The 20425-nt window shown below is 44.0% G+C and overlaps 2 protein-coding genes across 2 annotated transcripts; both read left to right on the plus strand.

Annotated features, from left to right (window-relative positions):
• The first annotated feature begins 3159 nt into the window (after positions 1–3159).
• Positions 3160–6428, plus strand: LOC131901897 (T-cell ecto-ADP-ribosyltransferase 2-like). Its single transcript, XM_059252966.1, has 3 exons — positions 3160–3237; positions 3698–4418; positions 5986–6428. Exons 1-3 carry the CDS (start codon positions 3175–3177, stop codon positions 6102–6104), a joined length of 903 nt encoding a protein of 300 aa, XP_059108949.1. The 5' UTR covers positions 3160–3174; the 3' UTR covers positions 6105–6428.
• Positions 6429–17265: 10837 nt separating this feature from the next.
• LOC131912767 (T-cell ecto-ADP-ribosyltransferase 2-like) lies at positions 17266–20188 on the plus strand. Its single transcript, XM_059265069.1, has 3 exons — positions 17266–17316; positions 17763–18492; positions 20121–20188. The coding sequence occupies exons 1-3, from the start codon at positions 17266–17268 to the stop codon at positions 20186–20188; spliced, it is 849 nt and encodes a 282-aa protein (XP_059121052.1).
• The last annotated feature ends 237 nt before the right edge of the window (positions 20189–20425 follow it).

The raw sequence follows: 20425 nt of genomic DNA on the forward strand, positions 1-20425 counted from the left end.
GTGTCTAGAGACCCAGGAAGAAGATGGATTCGTTACAAGATCTTGGATTGAAAGAAGCAGGTAGTTCTCAGAGGAAACTCTAACATCAACACTTTGTTCATATGCTCTAGTCAGCGTATGAGAAAACTGTAGCCAGGAGCAACTAAGGATGTAAAAGTGAGCCTTAGTATTGGTCACCACTCAAGTCTGGCAGCAATGGTGCACATCTTTAATCCCAGTACTTAGGAGGCAGAGGCAGGAGGATCTTTGTGAGTTCAAGGCCAGCCAAGGCTAAAGAGTGAGTTCCAGGCCATCTAGGACTAAACAGAGAAACTCTGTCTTGAAAAACCAATCAACCAACCAACCAACCAACCAACCAACCAACCAACCAACCAACCAACAAAAATAAACAAAATGGTCACCTCTCTTCACCTTTACCTAATTCCCCTGAAATGCTCAGGTGATTTGGTGGTAGTTTTGTTGACAGGGTCTCACTGTGTAGACCTGACTGGTATCAAACTCACAGAGATTTTTTGTCTCAGCCTCCTAAGTGTTGGGATTAAAGGTGTGAACCACCACAACAGGCTTTCTGCTAATTTGTAAAATTGGAGTATAGGGCAAAAGTCAACCAACTTCTGCCTTTTGCATTATCTATATACCACATGCACAGTCCCTGCCCAAACCCGCATCAATCCAATGGGGAACAACAGAAAGGTCCTGACTCATTTTGGTACAGACAAAGGAAAAGACACAGGATGGGCATGCAGTTTGGTTGGTAGACTGATTGTGAAAAGCACCAGGTCCTGGGTTCTATTTTTGCACAAATAAATCTAGTTTTGTGGCCAGAGAATCAGGAGTCCAGGTTATCCTCAGCTACATAGCGAGGAGAGGCCAATCCAGGCTAAAGGGAACTTGTTTTGAACAAAAGCAAAAATGAAAAACTCAAAAAAGAGATGGGGAACAGAAAAGGTATAGTAAAAAATATAATTTAACTAATTTGAGTAGTTCATAAACTCGCTGGCTTCCTTTCAAATCTAATCTGAAACTGAAAGTGTATTGTCAACAGGATAAAAGGCCACAGCACTGCCTTCTGCAACACTTGCTTTTAGAAGAGGCCAGAGACCCAGCCACCAAAGACCTGCTCAGGTACCTGACAACTCTGAACTTTGTCCTCTGAAGGGGAAGGCCTCTAACGTTGAGGGGACCCTGAGAACAATCTGAGGGCTGCAGTGGGTGTCGCAGGGTGAGGTGGGGTGGTGGTGGTCTATGACTCAAGGGTTAAAGCCAGAAGGCCAGTTCTGGGCAAGAAATAGCCCATGTAGGGAGATGGGGTCAGATAAAGGAAGGACAGACATGAGGCTATCAATCTTTTTAGAGACTTAAAAATACGATGAGGACCACACAATTTACCTCCCAGGACGTATAGGAAGCAACTGGCATCCATGTACATAGTCTTTTATGTATATAGACTTTTTCCTTCCTATACTGCCTTGATTTTTCAGAACAGAACAAGGATATGCTTAATTAATCCCATTTTCCTCCCAGCGCCATGCAAACATTAGCTTCTATCCTCTTCTTTGTTTTATTTATCAAGACAGGGTTTCTTCACTTATCCCTGGTTGTCCTGGAACTAGCCCTGTAGATAAGGCTGTCCTTGAACTCATAGATCCACCTGTCTCTGCTTTCTGAGTGCTGGGATTAAAGCTGTGAACCACCACCACCAGGCTTTTGTTTGTTTCTGATGCCTGGTCCAACATAATTTTTTTTGGCTATTTTTGTCCATTTAATTGTAGCTATTTGTACATTATATCTTTTATTTGAAGAAGGGTATGACAGTGAAGTCCTGGCTGGCCTGAAACTCACAAAGATCCACTAGCCTCTGTATCCCAAGTGCTCAGTGCCACCATTGTACTGTCCAATCTATCCTGACATCAAGTTGAAGCAAATTTTCTAATGTCCTTGAGAGTAGTGATTGTCTGTAAGCAAAGATGTCAGTGAGCTCAGCTCTTATGTAGCTGATTGTAGTTATTTCACAAAAATTAATAATTTTTGAAAGTTGAGGGTGTACAGAAGGTGGGAACCTTCACTGCAGTGCTGAACTCCTAGGTCTGTTGTTTCTACAGTGTCCCCTAAAGGCTCAGGGCAGGAGAAGCCAAGCTGTGGAGGAGCTGGGAGTCCCAGCCTTCCCAAGAACAACTAGTCAGCCACAGCATGCAGTTCCATTCTGCCATTCTCAAGGTGTGAGGAGAGGATTATCTTGACAGACTAAGTCAAAATTCTGTGGACAGTAACACAACAGCTTAGATAAGTGGGGGAGAGTTTTCACGATTTTCTGAAAGCCATAGGCAGGAATGAAGGGATGGGTCCACAGCAACGAGGGTGATCTTGCTTCTCATTCCTTGAGTTGCCATTCAGTGTATACTTAAAATTTCCACCCCTGAAAGAGTTGAAAACAATACATTCTCATAAGATACAAGAATTAATAAGGCTGATTGTGTTAGTCTGCTTCCCTTCCTTTTTGTTTTACGTTTCTCTTCTTTTTTTGTGTGTGAGCACATGCACATGTGTGGGCATATCTATTTGCATGGGCACATGCATGTGTGTGGGTACACACATGTGGAAGTCAGAGGACAATATCTGGTGTCATTCCTCTGGCACTGTCCACCATTTTTGTAAAGACAGGGTCTCTCATAGGCCTGGGACACACACCAAGCAGGCTGGTCTGGCTGTCCAGTGAGTCTTGGGGATCTCAGGGACCCATCTCTGTCCACCTCCTGGTGCTCAAATACAAGTGAATGTCATCACACCTGTTTTTCCATGGGTTCTTAGGATCAAGCTCAGGTCTTTGTTTGCAAGGCAAGTCCTTTACCCACTGATCTTTCTCAGTTTGTGTTTATCACTATCACAAAATGCTTGATGCTGCAAAGTTTATAAAGTAAAGGTGCTTACTTAGTTCACAGTCTGACAGCTGGAAAGTCTTAATATCATGAAAGTGCTGACTAGTTAGGGTTTTCCTGGCAGAATCACAATATTCTCTATCACAATGTCAGGGAAGCCATTGCCATGTGCAGAAGGGAACACATAGCAAGAGAGGAAGCCAGAGAGGTTCTGGATCCAGACTTGCTCTTGCAGGAACTGAGTAGGATCCCACTTTCATTGTCTAATATTTGCTTGCAGATGTTCTTGAAGTTGAAGATGACTTCTCTTCTAGACTTAAAAGTTCACACACTCCTCCTGACTTGGTTTTTCACCCAGCAGGTAATATTCTCAACCCACATCCTGTTGACCTTGCTTTCACCTGCCCACATCTTCATGATATTACAGTGGCCAGGGTTGAGTCTGTGGCTAGAGGATGTTAGAGAGCATGAATCTTGAAGAAGTATTGTAAAGATAATATTAGTAAGGGGGGACATTGTGTGTGAATGATTATGAGCAATATATAATGATGTATGTATATGAAAATGTGATGATGAGTCCTGTTACTTTGAATGCTGGCTAAAAAAGAATTGAATAAGAAGAAAAACTGTAGTATCCATAAACAAAAAAGAATCAGAGATCTCAGCCTTGCCTTTCTGCACCCCCTCATAACATAATGAGAATGTGTCCATGCATGTGCCATGTGTGAGGATGGCATATGCAGCATCTCAGACAGCACCCAGCACATGCTGACAACTTAGCAAACTTATCAGGTCACAAAGAACCTACTTCTTTCTTTCAGGTGACAGGCCTGACTGAGCCTCCCAACCTGGACATGGCTCCCAATGCATTTGATGATCAGTATGAGGGCTGTGTCGAAGACATGGAGAGAAAAGCACCCCAGCTGTTACAAGAAGACTTCAACATGAATGGGGATTTAAAACGTGAGTGGGAAAAGTCAGAGAAACTATGGAAGGAGATAAAAAATGCAACAAGCACTCCCAAAGGTTTCCATGACTTCCACGGAACGGCTGTAGTGGCTTACACTGGGAACGTCCACAAAGATTTTAACAGAGCTGTTAGAGAATTCAAGAAAAATCCCGGTGACTTCCATTACAAGGCCTTCCATTACTACTTAACAAGAGCCCTTCAGCTTCTGAGTAACCAGAGTTGTCACTCAGTTTATCGAGGAACCAAGAACAAGTTTCATTACAGAGGGGACGGCTCTGTCCGGTTTGGGCAATTCGCTTCCTCCACTTCAGCTCGGAAAATTGCTGTTTCTTCAACATTTTTAAGTGAACAAGGGACACTATTTAACATCAAAACCTGCTTGGGAGTTGATATCAAAGCATTCTCCTTCTACACTCATGAAGAGGAGGTGTTAATTCCAGTCTATGAAGTCTATCACAAAGTAACTGTAACACAAAATGCAAAAGGGTCCGACATAATTTTTCTGGAATCCCCCAAAAGAAAGAAGAGCAACTTCAATTGCTACTATAGTGGGTCTATTGAAACAGACAGTGGTTTTATTGAAATAGACATTGATTTCAGCAGCTCAGGTGAGTCTGGGTCTGTGTTAGAGGTGGAGCTAGTGGGGGGACATCATGAAATGGAAGAGGGAGTGCTCCCTACCAGAAGACACCTGGTAGACCATGCAAAAGGTGAGGTACCTAGAAGGATGAAGGGTAGCGTTGGTAAAGCCAAGGGGCACATGCGTCAGTGAAGGCGTATCAGAAATGGTTCAACACAGTGAGGGACTTCAGGAAAATGATATTACCAGGTCCAGCCCTGTGAGGAGTGAGAAGTCCCATCAGCGAGTTTTTATCCTTTCAAACCAAAAATTCCCCGTGTTTGGAGGTCTCTATGACTGTATACCCATCATTGCGTGTGGTTTGGCTTCTCTCTTCATCCTTTGACCACATGTCTCAGTCTATGGGAGCGAAGACACCATCAATTTTAGTTTGGTGATTATTTTTTAAGGCATAGTTCAAATATCACTTATCATAGTACTCCTTCCTTAATATTCCAGAGAAAATTACTGTACTATGCTCTCTGTCATAGGTTTGGAGTCAGACTCCGTGGTAATCTGGTTCAAACATTGCTAGCTCTGTGACTCTTGGCAAGTTATCAAATGTCTGTGCCTCAGTTTCCCTGTATGAACCATAAAGACCCAAATGATAATTATTCTACTAGTATTGCTTTGAGAATTAAGAGAGAGGCATTCAAGACATATGATTGGTATGTAGATATAAATCGACAAATGCCTTTTATTTTTAAATATGAGAAACCATGTACACCTGTCAGTCATCTGACCCAAACTCATACTGGGTTTTGACATTCACAGGAAAATCACTTGCTTACAGTCTAGAGACCTTGTCTCCTATGCCCACCACTTAGGATCTGCACAGTGTCTGGATTACTTACTTACATCCAGGCTGCACTAAATGTTGTCCTAGGAAGTTACGTTTGAGTGAGAGGCCAGGGAGAACCTGAAATGAGCTACAGTTAGACTACTGAGTACAGAGCAATCTTAGATCAAATTAGCTCTGTTTCTGGAAACGTGGGAAGTCTTTGGAGCAGGAAGTGAAACTACAGGAGTGATCACAGGGGCTTCATGAATTTGCATAGAGCAATTTGGAATTTATGTCAAGCCCCCAAAAAAGCATGACCCCTACCCAGGTCCAAAATTCAGTCAGAAGATGCTGCCCTTCTGGGCCAAATGGTTGATGTCCAAGCAGTCTGAGAGCCACAGGTAGGTTCTAGTTCACATTAGCTGGCACAGAAGGAATACGCATTGATGCAACAATGGACTTATAGAAGGTTCAGACCCAGAAATCTCCTTTTGGGTGAAGAAGGAAAAGCCTGTGGGGCTCCCTAGAAGGCCAGGAAGACTCTTAATAGGAAAGGCTTTTAACCCCAGTCAGTGTCTTAGAGCACAGTACTCTGGAAATAGTGGGGATCTATCAGCTTTTTTACGTCCTGGTATTTGAGTACTTTAGGAATCCTGGCCCCCAAGAACCTACTCTCTTGAGCTTTGAGCTGGATGTAAAGTTCTGAATGTTTAGGGGAGCTATCCCTGTCTTGAGATAGCCCATATGAAAACTCTCTTTCTCCTTCCATCTACAGGAGCCAGAGACAGCCGGGCATTCCTGCTGCTTGTGGTGCTACCTGGTCTCCTGGTCCAGCTGCTGCCTCTTGCTGAGCTGTAGCCCTCTCCTGTCTGCAGTTCATGGGTCTGAGTGTTGAAGGGAGGCCCAGGGGCAAGAACTTGGTGGTTCTCTAAGGTCTGTGGTAGAATGAAGGGTGCAATCATTTTGGGGGAGATCCACTTTAGTGTTCATGACTTCCATAGACACCCAAGGAACCTGCTGGGTCTGTGGGTGAAATTTTATGCTCTGACTTCAAATTTACTACCCCTTGACACTTTGCTATGATTAAAAAGCAGTGTTTGTCTGTATGGTCAGCTGTGACAGTTTTAAAGCATGCAGTATGTGGTGAATGTTACAATCTAGGAAATAAACTGTTTATAACCACACCTTGATTTCTGTGAGTAGGTATTCTTATAGGTTGAACAATTTGTTTGAGAAACTTTCCTAAGGCATGAGGTCTGATGCCTGCATTGATACAATTGAGAAAGTTCATGTTGTACATTTCTCAGATCCTCCTGCAGGACAAATTGAGTGGACCATAAATGTAAGGGCTGCCCTAGATAAAGTCCACTCCCTACTCTACATCAAAAATACAGCCAGCTACTGAGATCTATCAGCCTATTTCAATAACTTTCATCATCTTTAAGGACATGGATAAGCATATTAATTTTTAAATTTTATCATCACTATATTGCTTGGTGTGTGTGTGTTCATACCTTGAAATGTGTTTAGGGGTCAGAAGGAAACTCTGGGCATCAGCTCTTGTCTCCCACCTTTATGCAGGTTCCAGGTTGTCAGTTTCAAACATCAAGAATTGCTGAGCCATCCCAGAAACCCAGACAGGCCCATTTTGAGCCACATATGGATCAGCAAGTCTGTGTCCAGTACTCACCCTTAGTGGGTTTAGCTCAAGTGTATAAAGCTTCCCTTAATCCCCATGTTATGGAGTAAGGGGCCCCTGGGGAAAGACCATAGACTCAATTTAGATTGTAATCAGCTAAATGTATTGTAGCTGCTAGTAGGACAACAATCTCTGAGGCAAACAGAGACTGTTGAGCCAGGAGGGGCGGGGATGAGGGAAGGATATATATTTTAGATACATAATGTGGCCAGTAACCCATACTTCATCTTTACCTTTACTCACTGATGCCCACTTTAAATATCTGGTTGTACTGGAAAAAGGAAAGATGGGGAAGTCTATCTTTTTAGATAAGTACACAGAGATTACAATTCTATGCATACCCTGTGGCTGGGACCCCTAGTTGCCAAGAACCAGGGTGTTTCTTTTGCAAAAACTGGGGCTGCAAATAGAAGCTTCCTGAAAACACATGGATGAATACATAGAAAGAAAGGCCCCTCCCCAGCAATGTACAATAGGAAAATGTAATCCAATGGCCATAAAATTAAAAATCTGAAAATTCCATAAAAAGAATATGACCTTTGGGAAACTGGGAAAGCCTGGGGAATCAGACTCCATGTCACAGGAAGGGACTCTGGGAATAGAGTTAGTCATTCCCAGCCAGAAATTGGTCAGTGCTGCTGGTTATGCTTAGATACTCAGCCTCTATGATACACAGAGATAGGAACTAAGCAGATTGTAAGCTCATAACCCATTGTGACAGGGGTGGAGGTGGGTAGCAGCCTAAAATAACATTAGAGGACTTTTACAAGGGCCTTAAACTTGTCTGTTACAGAAAAACTTTTAACCTAGATGTTTTCCCTTATTCTGATGCCCGCTGTTCTGCCTTGCGGGTTAACTCATCTGGACAACAGAAATATCACCGAGCCCCTGAGACTACTTGGTTAGCATGTACTAATGGCTTGACTAAATGTGCTCTTCTGATGCTTTATGTAATGGAAAAAAGAAACAATATGGACCCTGGACTACAATGAATGAATGAATGAATGAATGAATGAATGAATGAATAAAGAGCTGCACCTGTCCTCTTCTCACTCTGGTCAGAGCAGGGATAACTAGCTCAGTAGCCATAGATACATCAGCCTTTTTCGTGGGAGATAAAACCTTCAGAAAGTAAGTAGACAGGCTGATCAGGACCTAGAAGAATTGTAAGTTTCAATTTCTGAATTAGGACAACAGTTAGACTCCCTTGCAGAAGTGCTGCTACAAAGTCAGAGAGGCTTAGACTCATTTCTCCTGAGATGTAGGGGACTAAGTATGGCTTTGGGAGAAACCTGTTGTTTCTATTCTGGTTGATCAGGAGTAATTAGAAAAAAATTGTCATGGTTGGGGAAGGAGAGGGAGGGAGGAGAGAGAGAGAGAGAGAGAGAGAGAGAGAGAGAGAGAGAGAGAGAGAGAGATTAGATAATTGGTGCTGGTCTCTGTTCTCTTGGTCCCCCTGGCTACTGACTCTGCTACCATCACTGACTGGCACTTTAATTCTCGTTCTGACTGGATTAATGGAGGGGTTCTCCATCTTAAACTATAGATCACTGTAAGTCCGTGATTTGACTTCTTTACTAAGACTAGTGGGGAATGTAATAAGGCCCCAGACCTTAGTAGGCTCCCAGACCTAGCACGACTGACTCCATAATGCAAGTACCATTCAGGCTGTAAAACTCAGCACCACCTGCCAAAATGAAAACAAAGACCTAGTATGTCCAAGTCCAAGGTTCTGGGAAAGTCTTAAATGTAGTAACCTTGCTTTTTGGCTTCTGTAGTTCTGTTTCTGACTAACTGTTCTTATTAACTGAAGTATGTCATCCCAGAATATGGTGTTGGTGCTTGAAAGTTCACCCTGTGAAAGACTTGGGACTGCACTCGGGTCCTGAACACCCAGGGTAGTCACTGACCAGCTAATAAAGACTTTCTGTTGGCTTAAACCATGTCTGAGCAGTATTCTCTGGTGGGTACCCCACAACACCACAGTCCTTTTTTGCATCCTTGAGTCTAAATCCAGAACCAAGTGGCCAAAGCTGCCAAGTTCTGCTGATTGATGGAGCTGGAACTTGCCTCCTTGTTCAAATACCTGTTCACCAGCTTTCTGTTTTGGTGGTTTCCTTTACTCCTTAAGCATTTCTTTAATTTCTTTTCACAAGTTGGAAGCTTAGCTGTGGTGTCTTGGCCTGAGGTCACCACTGCCTTTATTCCATTTAGCTTTTCTTTAAACTTTTTATCTTCTTGAGCAACAGACTTAGCTCTAATATAGTTCCTGGTGCTCTTTTTCTCTTCAAACTACATTTTGTTTTTTCCTTGCTCAGCTTGCTCCTTTTAGTTTTTGATCTGCATCAGAGTGGCCACTAATAACCACAGGACACAGTCAGTACAAGGCTGTCTTGACATTTCCTCAGCCAATGCCATTAAACTCCAAAACTCTTCCATGTAGCCTCAGGTAGATTTTTTTTTTGACAAGAGCAGAAAGCAGCCATATTCTTTGCCAAACTATCCCAACAATGGACTCTAGACCACTTAGTAATATTCTTCTCCTCTGCAATCTCTTGAGCTGGGGTCCCCTACAATTCAAATCACTCTCAGCACCACAGTCTTCCATGCTCCTACTAGTCTGGCCCATTGAGCTCCACTTAAATTTTCTACTAATCCAAACTCCCAATGTTCACATTCTTCCAACAAGCCACATGGTCGTGTCTATAACCTTGCTCCCTGGTACCAACTTCTGTCTTAGTCACTGTTCTATTGTTGTGAAGAGAAGCCATGCCCACAACAACTCTTATAAAAGAAACCATTTAATTGGGACTTGCTTACCGTTTCAGAGGTTTAGTCCATTATCACCATGGTGGGAAGCATGGTGTCATACAGACACACATGGTACTGGATGTACATGGTACACACGCAGCAGCTCTGTGGTCTGTATCCAGATCCACAGGTAGCAGTAAGAGGGAGTCTCTGAGTTGGGAATGGGCTTCTTGTAACCTCAGAGCCTACCCCCAATGACACTCTTTCCTCCAAACAGGCAGCATCTAATAATCCTTTCAAATTGTGCTGCGAAGTGCTGGGTGTTGGGTGCCATTTTGGTGAACATACGTGTGGAGGGGTACAGGGGTGAGAAAGGCAGTGAGGTTCATGTCCTGTGGAGAGAAGTGGATCTGGGAAGGCAAAGGTGGTGAGAAACAGGGTGATGTGGGGGCCCGCTTCCCATCTTGGGCCCTGATGATGTCCAGTCCGGGGCAGGGGCCAAGAGCCATGTCTGCGTCCATAGACTTGCTACAACTGCAGCTTGTGCTGATGTCCATGGCTCCTGCTACCACTGAAGGCCATGAGGATGCCCAGGGTTTGGACCACCACATGTGGCCAAGTTGGTGCCCAGGGGCCATACCATCACAGGGGTCATCCTGATCTTAGGGGCTTGGGCTGCCACCCGGGACCATGGAGATGTCTGAGCTTGAGCTGCAGCCTAGAGCCATGTCTGGGCCTGTGACCCTACCACAGCCAGAGTCTGTGTTGATAATCAAGGTTCCTGTTGCCATGGAGGATGGAGTGGGTGCCTGGCATCTAGGCCTCCACCTGGAGGCATTTTGGTATCTGAGGGCCACTCTACAGCCATGGTGATGCCAATCTGTGTGGTCTGTGCTGTCACCTGGGGCCATAATGGCATCTGAGCTGAATTGCTGCTAGTGGCCATGTCTAAGTCTGTGGCCTATAACAACCAGGGTCTATGGCTTCTATTGCCATTAAGGGACATGTGGCTGCTCAGGGTCTCTACCATCACCTGGGACCGGGTTGGAGTCTGGGGACCTCGTGCTTCTAGGCCCATGCTAATCTGAGAGGCCTGTGTTACTACCCAGGGCCATGGTGACATCTGAGCCCATGCTACTGTTGATGGTCATGCCTGTATCCATAGCCCTGCCACAGATAGGGTCTGTGTTGATATCAGTTACCGTGTTACCACAGGGGCCTATGGGAACCATGTGCTGAACCGTGAGTTGAAGTACAAGGGTCTTGCTGTGCTGGCCCCTCCCCTCACTGGCCAGGGAAGAGCTGCCCCTTCCCACCTCTCCAATCTTTGGAGTGCTGACCCTGTCCTTCACCAGCTTTGGGATAACTGACCCCAATAACCCTGGCATGGGAAAGATGGCTCTGCCCCTAATAGGAGAGCTGGCACCCCACACTAGGGAATGCTGGCCCTACCCTTCACTATCAGCAGGGGAGAACTGGTCCCACCCCTCACCTGAGGGGGGAGGTTCCAACAACCCAGACTGACCAACTCAGCAGCCACACAGCTACAAACCAGGGATTTGAGCTGGCACCATCCAACATCTACCCCATCTATGACCTGCTGGAGTGCATGAAGGGACTGGTCCTCAGACCTATGGCCGCATCGTCTACATGACTTGGAGCAACAGCAGGATATCTGGGGAGTTTCCCTGGGGATCCAGTGTGGATGGTATGCCAGAGGCTATAGGCCTTGAACCTGACCAACAGCACATACAATGCACATTTGCCAGGAAAGCTGTTGGGACAAAAGAGTATACTGCTTGATACTCAGCAGCTCCCAATGCCAATAAGATGAAGAAGGGATGGAGAGACAAAAATGGAGGAACTGTGGGATGACTCATCCCTAGTAGGCTTGAGGTCCAAACAAGTAAAAAAGATACTTTTTAAGAGCCAGCCTGGGTCTGCATGATGGTCTTAGCAACAGCAGCTGAAACATGATCTGGAGATGACCTGGATCAATGAGAGACAGCCATGTCACACCAGCAGATGCATATTCATCAGACCTTCCCCCAGGGTGGGGTGGAGGGTATATAAGGCTTGCCTCTTCCTGAATAAACTGAGCTTGTTCTTTCGACATCCTCCCGGAGTCTGTGTGGTTTGATTCTGCGCCTACTTGGCCCCTTCCGCAAAGGGAACAACAGCACAGGACCCTGCCGCAGAGGAACAAAGTGGCTTTTTGTTTTGTTTCATTTTGTCTTATTTTGTTTGCTTGCTTGTTTGTTTTTGGGTTGGTTTGTAGGTTTTTAAATTTTAATTGAATTTTTAATTTTTATTGAATTTTTTAATTGTATATTTTTAATTTTAAATCTTTAACGTATTTTTTTCTTATTTTTCTTCCTTTTTTAACCGTTAGCTTACATTTATTAATTAATTTTGAGTTTTCTTTCAGGGGGATCACAAGAGTGAGGGGTCCATGTGGAGGAACTGGAAGATGGGTGGGATTAGAGTGCATGGTGTGAAATTCCCAAAAAATGAATAAAGTAAAAAAAAAAAAAAACTTGGTCACCTCTCTTCACCTTTACCTAATTCCCCTAAAGGCCTTAGGTAATTTGGTGATGGTTTTGTTTTGTTCACAGGGTCTCACTATGTAGACCTGGCTGGTCTCAAATTCAGAGATTCTTCTGCTTCAGCCTCCCAAGTGCTGGGATTAAAGATGTGAGCCACAGGGGGCTGGAGAGATGGCTCAGGGCTCAGTAATTAAAAGCATTGGCTATTCTTCCAGAGGACCTAGGTTCAATTCTCAGGTTCCACGTGGCAGCTCACAACTGTCTGTAAATCCAGTTCCAGAAGATACAACACCCTCAAATCAACACACATAGGAGACACACACACATACACACACACACAAACACACACACACACACCCCACAGAAAGAAGGAGAGAGAGAGAGAGAGAGAGAGAGAGAGAGAGAGAGAGAGAGAGAGATGAGCTACACAACAGGCTTTCAGATGATTTGTAAAATGGTGTATAGTCAACCAACTTCTGCTTTCTGCAATATCTGTCTCTGTCTCTGTCTCTGTCTGTCTCTCTGTCTCTGTCTCTGTCTGTCTCTCTGTCTCTGTCTCTCTCTGTCTCTCTCTGTCTCTCTCTGTCTCTCTCTCTCTCTTTCTCTCTCTCTCTCTCTCTCTCTCTCTCACACACACACACACACACACACACACACACACACACCCCAGTCCTGTGAGGAACAACAGAAAGGTTCTGCCTCATTTTGATACAGACAAAGTACAGATGCAGGATGGGGATGCAGTTTGGTTGGTAGAGTGATTGCCAAGCAGCACCAGGTCCTGGGTTCTATTTTTGCACAAATAAATCTAGTTTTGTGGAAAGAGAATCAGGAGTCCAGATTATCCTCAGCTACATAGCCATGAAGAAGCCAATCCTGGCTAAGGGGACCTTGTATCAAACAAAAGCAAATAAAAAAGATGGAAAATGGAAAAGGTATAGCAACAAAGTACAATTTGTCTAATTTAAGTAGTTCATAAACTCTCTGGCTTCCCTTTCAAATCCAACCTGAAACTGAAAGTGTATTGTCAACAGGATAAAAGGCCACAACACAACCTTTTGCAACACTTGCTTTTAGAAGAGGCCAGAGACCCAGCCACCAAAGACCTGCTCAGGTACCTGACAACTCTGAACTCTGTCCTCTGAAGGGGAAGGCCTCTAAAGTTGAGGGGACCCTGAGAACAATCTGAGGGCTGCAGTGGGTGTAGTGGTGTTGGGGGGTGGTCTATGACTTAAGGATTAAAGCCAGAAGGTCAGTTCTGGGCAAGAAATAGCCCATGTAGGGACATGGGGACAGATCTAAATAAAAGAAGGACTTAAAAATGTAATGCAGGACCACACAATTTACTAGGACCTTCAGGAAGCAACTGGCATCTATGTATATGGTCTTTTATGTACACAGACTTTTTCCTTTTTATACTTCCTTGATTTTTCATGACAGAGCAGGGATATGCTTAATTAATCCCAATTTTTCCTCCCTACTCCATGCAAACATTAGCTTCTATCCTCTTCTTTGCTTTACTTATCCATTTTTAATTTAAGAATTTTAAAAGATGCATTCTTGCTGTGTGGCCCAGTCTAATCCAGACCTCAAGGTCCTTCTGCACCAGATCTCTTGCATGTTGAGAACACAGGCTTTTTTTTAATGTAGGATCTTGGAAGTTGAGTACAGATATAAAGAAGGATGGAAGGAGAGTGGGAGGAGTGAGGAAAGAGGAGATGGAGATGAAGAGAGAGAGAGAGAGAGAGAGAGAGAGAGAGAGAGAGAGAGAGAGAGAGAGAGAGAGAGGAATGTTTTTATTGAGGTCCAGGTGTTAGCTACACATATTTCCAGGGAGACTTTTAATTGGCAGGCACAAGTTCCACGAGTTCATACTGGGGCTGAAGAGACTCAAGTTGTGTATCTTCAGTCTGTGTGGGTTGTGAGGGGCATCAGTGCCAATAAGGCACAGCTAGGCTGTCCTTAGCTGTCCCACAGGGAAGTAGATACCAGTCCTGTGAAAGGCAAACATCTGGATCAACCACATGAGGAACTAGGGAGGGGAGGAGAGAATTGGAAGTTTATTCCAGGTTGGCTGAGCCCTGCTTTCTGAATGAGAAATTCCCTCTGCTGACCCACTAACCCTACAGGATCGCTTTCTGCTGGCACCACCATCTGGGATTTCTCAAACTTCCTGACTTCAGAACAGAGCTTTGAAGCCTAAGTTTTAAGACAAGAAAAGGGATGTTTCTATCTGAGGCCAGAGAAAGAGCTAGAATGTGGAGATGTGCGTTGTGTAAAGAGGCTTCACTGTCCAGCTGGTTGTAGCTCAGTGAAAAGTGTTTTCATGGCATGCACAGCATTCTGGGTTCAGTCCTCAGAACTGACCAGTTGGAATTCATGTTGGGCAGTAGTTTCCCAAAAGCAAACTGTAGGCTGGAGACATGGCTCAGTGGTGAGAGCAAGTACTTCCTCTTGCAGAATTCAGTTCTATCACCCACGGCAGGCAACTCACAAGTGCCTGAATCTCCAGCTCCAGAGGATCTGGTACTCTGGCCTCAGAGGGCATCTGCACTAAGGCACAATTACCCTCCAACCCCAAGACATGCATGCATACACACTACAAAAAAGAAGAAAAAGAAATCTTTTTTTAAAAAGCAAATTGTGTTAAAATTAACAAAGGAGCTCATTAGAAATACTAAATGTGTGAGTTTGAGCTGGAGTCCAGAAGTCTCTGTTGATGACAAGTTTCCAGATACTTCAGAGAACTTCTGATACAACCAAAGTTTAGGAACCATTTTAAGTACATAGCAGAATCCTAAATGACTCCAGGTTGTATATATAAGGCCGAAGGAAATCACCTGTGTTTCTATGCTGGGCAGAGCTTAATTTCCCCTTTGTTTTTGTTTTCAGAGTCCCATTCCATCTTAAACTTGCCTGGGACTCAGGATGCCCCAACTTCCCCCCCAAGGGCTGGGATTATAGGTGTGTGCTACCACAACAGGTTGTTTAGGAGGACTTTAAGAATTTAGGGAGGATATCTTATGCAGCTGATGATAGTTATTTTATAAAAATTAATCAAGTTTTTAAATGTCCAGGATGTACAGAAGGTGGAAACCTTCACTGCAGTGCGGAACTCTTAGGTCTGTTATTTCTGCAATATCCCCTAAGGCTCAGGGCAGGAGAAGCCAAGCTGTGGAGAAACTGGGAGTCCCAGCCTTTCCAAGAGCAACTAGTCAGTCACAGCATGTAGCTCCATTCTGCCATTCTCAAGGTGTAGGGATATTTTGACAGATTAAGTCAAAATTCTGTGGACAGTAACACAACAAGCTTAGATAAGTGTATGCGTGTGTGTGTGTGTGTGTGTGTGTGTGTGTGTGTGTGTGTGGTTTCATGATTTTCTAAAAGCCCTAGGCAGGAATAAAGGGCAGGGTCCAAACCAATGAAAGTGACCTACTTCTCATTCCTTAACTTGCTCTTCAGTGTACACTTAAAATCTCCACCCCTCAAAGAACAGTGAAAACATTACATTATCATAAGATACAAGTAGTTTTTTTTTAAAAAGATCTATTTATTTATTTAATGTACATTGGGGTTTTGCCTGCATATATGTCTATATGAGGATGTCAGATCCCCTGGAACTGGAGTTACAGACAGTTGTGAACTGCCATGTGGGTGCTGGGAATTGAACTCGGGTCCCCTTGAAGAGCAACCAGTGCTTTCAACCATCGAGCCATCTCTTCAGCCCCAAGATACAAGTAGTAATAAGGCTGGTTGTGCTAGTCTGCTTCCTTCCTTTTTGTTTTACTTTTCTTTTTGTGTGTGGTACATGCACATGTGTGGGCACATGCATGTGTGTAGGTATATGTACATGTGTAGGCATAGGCACTTGTGTGGAAACATGCATGTATGAGGCTACATGCATGTGGAAGCCAGAGGACAATCTCTGGTGTCATTAGGCACTGTCCACAATTTTGGTAAAGACAGGGTCCTCACAGGCCTGGGACACACCAAATAGGCTGGTCTGGCTGTCCAGTGAGTCTTGGGGATCTCAGGGACCCATCTTTGTCCACCTCCTGGTGCTCAAATACAAGTGAATGTCATCACACCTGCTTTTTCCCTGCGGGTTCTTGGGATAAAACTCAGGTCTTTGTTTGCAAGGCAAGTTCTTTACCCACTGAGATTTCTCCTCAGTTTGTGTTTATTACTATCACAAAATGCTTGATGATGGAAAGTTTATAAAGTAAAGGTGCTTACTCAGTTCACAGTCTGACAGCTGGAAAGTCTTAATATCATAAAAGCACTGGCTGGTTAGGATTTTCCTGGCTGAATCACAATCTTCTCTATCACAATGTCAGGGAAGCCATTGCCATGTGCAGAAGGGAACACATGGCAAGAGAGGAAGCCAGAGAGGTTCTGGGGCCAGACTTGCTCTTGCAGGAACTGAGTAGAATCGCATAAGACTGAATGATCTCTTCTAAGCATGATGTCCTCCAGGACCTGGTCACTTCCCAGTAGACCTCATCTCTTAGAGGTTTCACTATCTTCGTATGGCCACACTGGGGATCTTTGGAGGACAAACAAACCCAAATCATAGAACATAGCAAATACTGACAGCAGTAAAAGACATTCAAAAGTAACTAGCTGAATGTGGGCCACAAGTTAATCAAATATGGAGAATACAAGTATTTTTGAGAGTAAAACGTCAGGGCCTAAGACAGATATGTTAAAATATGGCCTCTTTCTCCCTGGCAGTCTACACGCTACATACCTCTGTATGTTACCAGGATTGATTGATTGTAGCTCTTTACTGGGGAGAGAGGATATGAGTTGCCTCGTCTCTGGTAAGGGATCCAAGAAGAGCTGTTCACAGAGTGTTGGTAAGCCTTTGTGGGAGCAGTGTGAGCAGGAGCCTGGACTTCCAGATGTGAAATAAAGATTACGTCGATGACCCAGAGCTGATCCATCAACAGACTGTTATAATACTGTGAGTACCCCTCTTTCATTGTCTTGTATTTCCTTGCAGCTGTGTTTGAACATGAAGATGACATCAAAAGTTCACACGTTCCTCCTGACTTGGTTGTTAACTCAGCAGGTAAGATTCTCAACCTATGCTCTGTTGGTCCAGCTTTCCCACGTCTTTGTGATATTACAGTTTCCAGGGTTGAGTATAGTAGAGGCATGAATCTTGAAGAAGTAGTGTATATATAATATCAGTAGGGGCAAAGGTTGTGTGATTAGGAGCAATATACACTGGTATATGAATATTAAAATTTCATGATAGGCCTGTTATTTTGTTTGCTGATTAAAAATTTGATTGAATAAAAAAGAAAACTGTAGTATCCATAAACACAAAAGAATCAGACACCTCAGCCTTGCCTTTCTTCACCCCGTATAACATAATGAGATTGTGTCCATGCATGTGCCATGTGTGAGGATGGCATATGTGACATCTTGTGCTGTTGGCTCCAGATGACACCCAGCGTATTTTAGTAACTTAGCAAACTTGGTGAGTGAATAGAACCCACTTCTCTCTTTCAGGTGACAGGCCTGACTGAACCTTCCGACCTGGACATGGCTCCCAATGCATTTGATGATCAGTATGAGGGCTGTGTCGAAGACATGGAGAGAAAAGCACCCCAGCTGTTACAAGAAGACTTCAACAAGAATGGGGATTTAAAACGTGAGTGGGAAAAGTCAGAGAAACTATGGAAGGAGATAAAAAATACAATGAGCACTCCCAAAGGTTTCCATGATTTCCACGGAATGGCTGTAGTGGCTTACACTGGGAACATCCACAAAGATTTTAACACAGCAGTTAGAGAATTCAAGAAAAATACCAGTAACTTCCATTACAAGGCCTTCCATTACTACTTAACAAGAGCTCTTCAGCTTCTGAGTAACCAGAGTTGTTACTCAGTTTACAGAGGCACAAGGAACAAGTTTCATTACAGTGGGAAGGGCTCTGTGCGGTTTGGGCAATTCGCTTCCTCATCTTTTGACAAAACAGTAGCTCTTAATATCTTTGGTGGTGCTAGTGGGACACTGTTTATCATCAAAACCTGCTTGGGGGTTTATATAAAAGCATTTTCCTACTACCCCAACGAAGAGGAGGTGTTAATTCCAAGCTATGAAGTATATCACAAAGTCACCAAAACAGCAAGTGGAAAAGGCAATGACATAATTTTTCTGAACTCCCCACAAAGAAAGAAGAGCAACTTCAATTGCTTCTACAGTGGTTCTACCAACAAGAGTCATTTCAGCAGCTCAGGTGAGTCTGGGTCTGTGTTAGAGGTGGAGCTGGTGGGGACATCATGAAATGGAGGAGGGGGTGCTCCCTACCAGAAGACACCCAGTAGACCTGCACATGGCGAGGATGCCTAGAACGACGAAGGGTAGCTTTGGTAAAGCCAAGGAGCACACACCTCAGTGCAGGTGTATAAGAAATGACTGAACACAGTGAGGGACTTCAGGAAAATGCTATTACCAGGCCCAGCCCTATAAAGAGTGAGAAGTTCCATCAGTGGGTATTTATCCTTTCAAACCAAATCTTCCATGTGTTTGGAGGTCTCTGTGGCTGTATACCCATCATTCCTTGTGGCCTGGGTTCTCTCTTCATCATTTCACCTCATGTCTCCTTCTATGCAAGCAAAGACATCATCAATTTTAGTTTGGTGAATACCTTTCAAGACAAGGTGGTTACGTTTCAAGTATCACTTATTATAGTAATCCTTCCATAATACTTTCAGAAAAAATTACTGTATCATGCTCTCTGTCATAGATTTGGAATCAGATTACATGGCAATCTGGTTCAAACATCACTAGCTCTGTGACTCTTGGCAAGTTATCAGATATCCATGCATCTGTTTCCCAATTTGAATGATATAGTCCCAAATGACAAATAACATAGCAGTATTATTTGAGAATTAAGAGAGAGACATTCAAGACATATGACTTGGAATATAGATATTGCACAAATGCTTTTTATTTTAGAATATGAGAAACCATGTACACATTTCCTACATCTGATCTGAACTCATAACGGTGTGGGTCTCGACATTCATAGGAAAATCACTTACTCACACTCTAGAGACCTTGTCTCCTATGCCTATCACCACTCAGGATCTGCACAGTGTCTGAATTACTTAATTACAACCAGGCCCCACTAAATGTTATCCTAGGAATTTCAGTTTGACTGAGAGGCCAGCAAGAACCTGAAATGAGCTACAGTTAGACTACTGTGTACAGAGCATTCTTAGATCTACTTAGCTCTAACACTCTAGGGTTTCTGGAAACATGAGAAGTCTTTGGAGTAGGAAGAGGAACTACAGAAGTGATCACAGGGCCTTCATGCATTTGCATAGAGAAATTTGGAATTTATATCAAGCCCAAGGAAACCATGATCCCTACCCAGATCCACAATTCAGTCAGAAAGATGCTGCCCTTCTGGGCCAAATGGTTGATGCCTAGTGCAGGAAGGCTGAGAGCCACAGGTAGGTTCTAGTTCACACCAGCTGGCATAGAAGGAATACACATTGCTGCAACAATGGACTTTCAGAAGGTTCAGACCCAGAAACCTCTTCTTGGGTGAAGAAGGAAAATCCTGTTGGGCTCCCTAGACAGCTAGGAAGACTCTGGATAGGAAAGACTTTTATCCCCAGTCGGTGTCTTAGAGCACAGGACCCTGGAAGTGGTGGGTATCCATCAGTTTCCTCACCTCCTGGTACTTGAGTACTTTAGGAATCCTGAGGAAGCCAGAAGAGTCTAGCCAGGCATGCTGGCCCCCCAGAGCCTACTCTCTTGGGTTTTGAGCTGGGTGTAAAGTTCTGAATATTTAGAGGAACTATCCCTGTCTTGAGATTTCTCAAATGAAACCTTCCTTTCTCCTCCCATCTACAGCAACCCTGCTGCTTGTGGTGCTACCTGGTCTCCTGGTCCAGCTGCTGCTTCCTCTTGCTGAGCTGTAGCCCTCTCCTGCCTGCAGTTCATGGGTCTGAGTGTTGAAGGTCGGCCCAGGGGCAAGAACTTGGTGGTTCTCTAAGGTCTGAGGTAGAATGAAGAGTGTAATCATTTTGGGGTATATCTACATTAGCATTCATGACTTCCATAGACACCCAAGGACCTACTGGGTATGTCGGTGAAATTTTATGCTCTGATTTCAAATTTACTACCCTTTGACACTTTGCTATGGTCAAAAAGCAGTG

This window comes from Peromyscus eremicus, chromosome 1 (assembly GCF_949786415.1).
Source record: "Peromyscus eremicus chromosome 1, PerEre_H2_v1, whole genome shotgun sequence".
Taxonomy (NCBI): Eukaryota; Metazoa; Chordata; class Mammalia; order Rodentia; family Cricetidae; genus Peromyscus; species Peromyscus eremicus.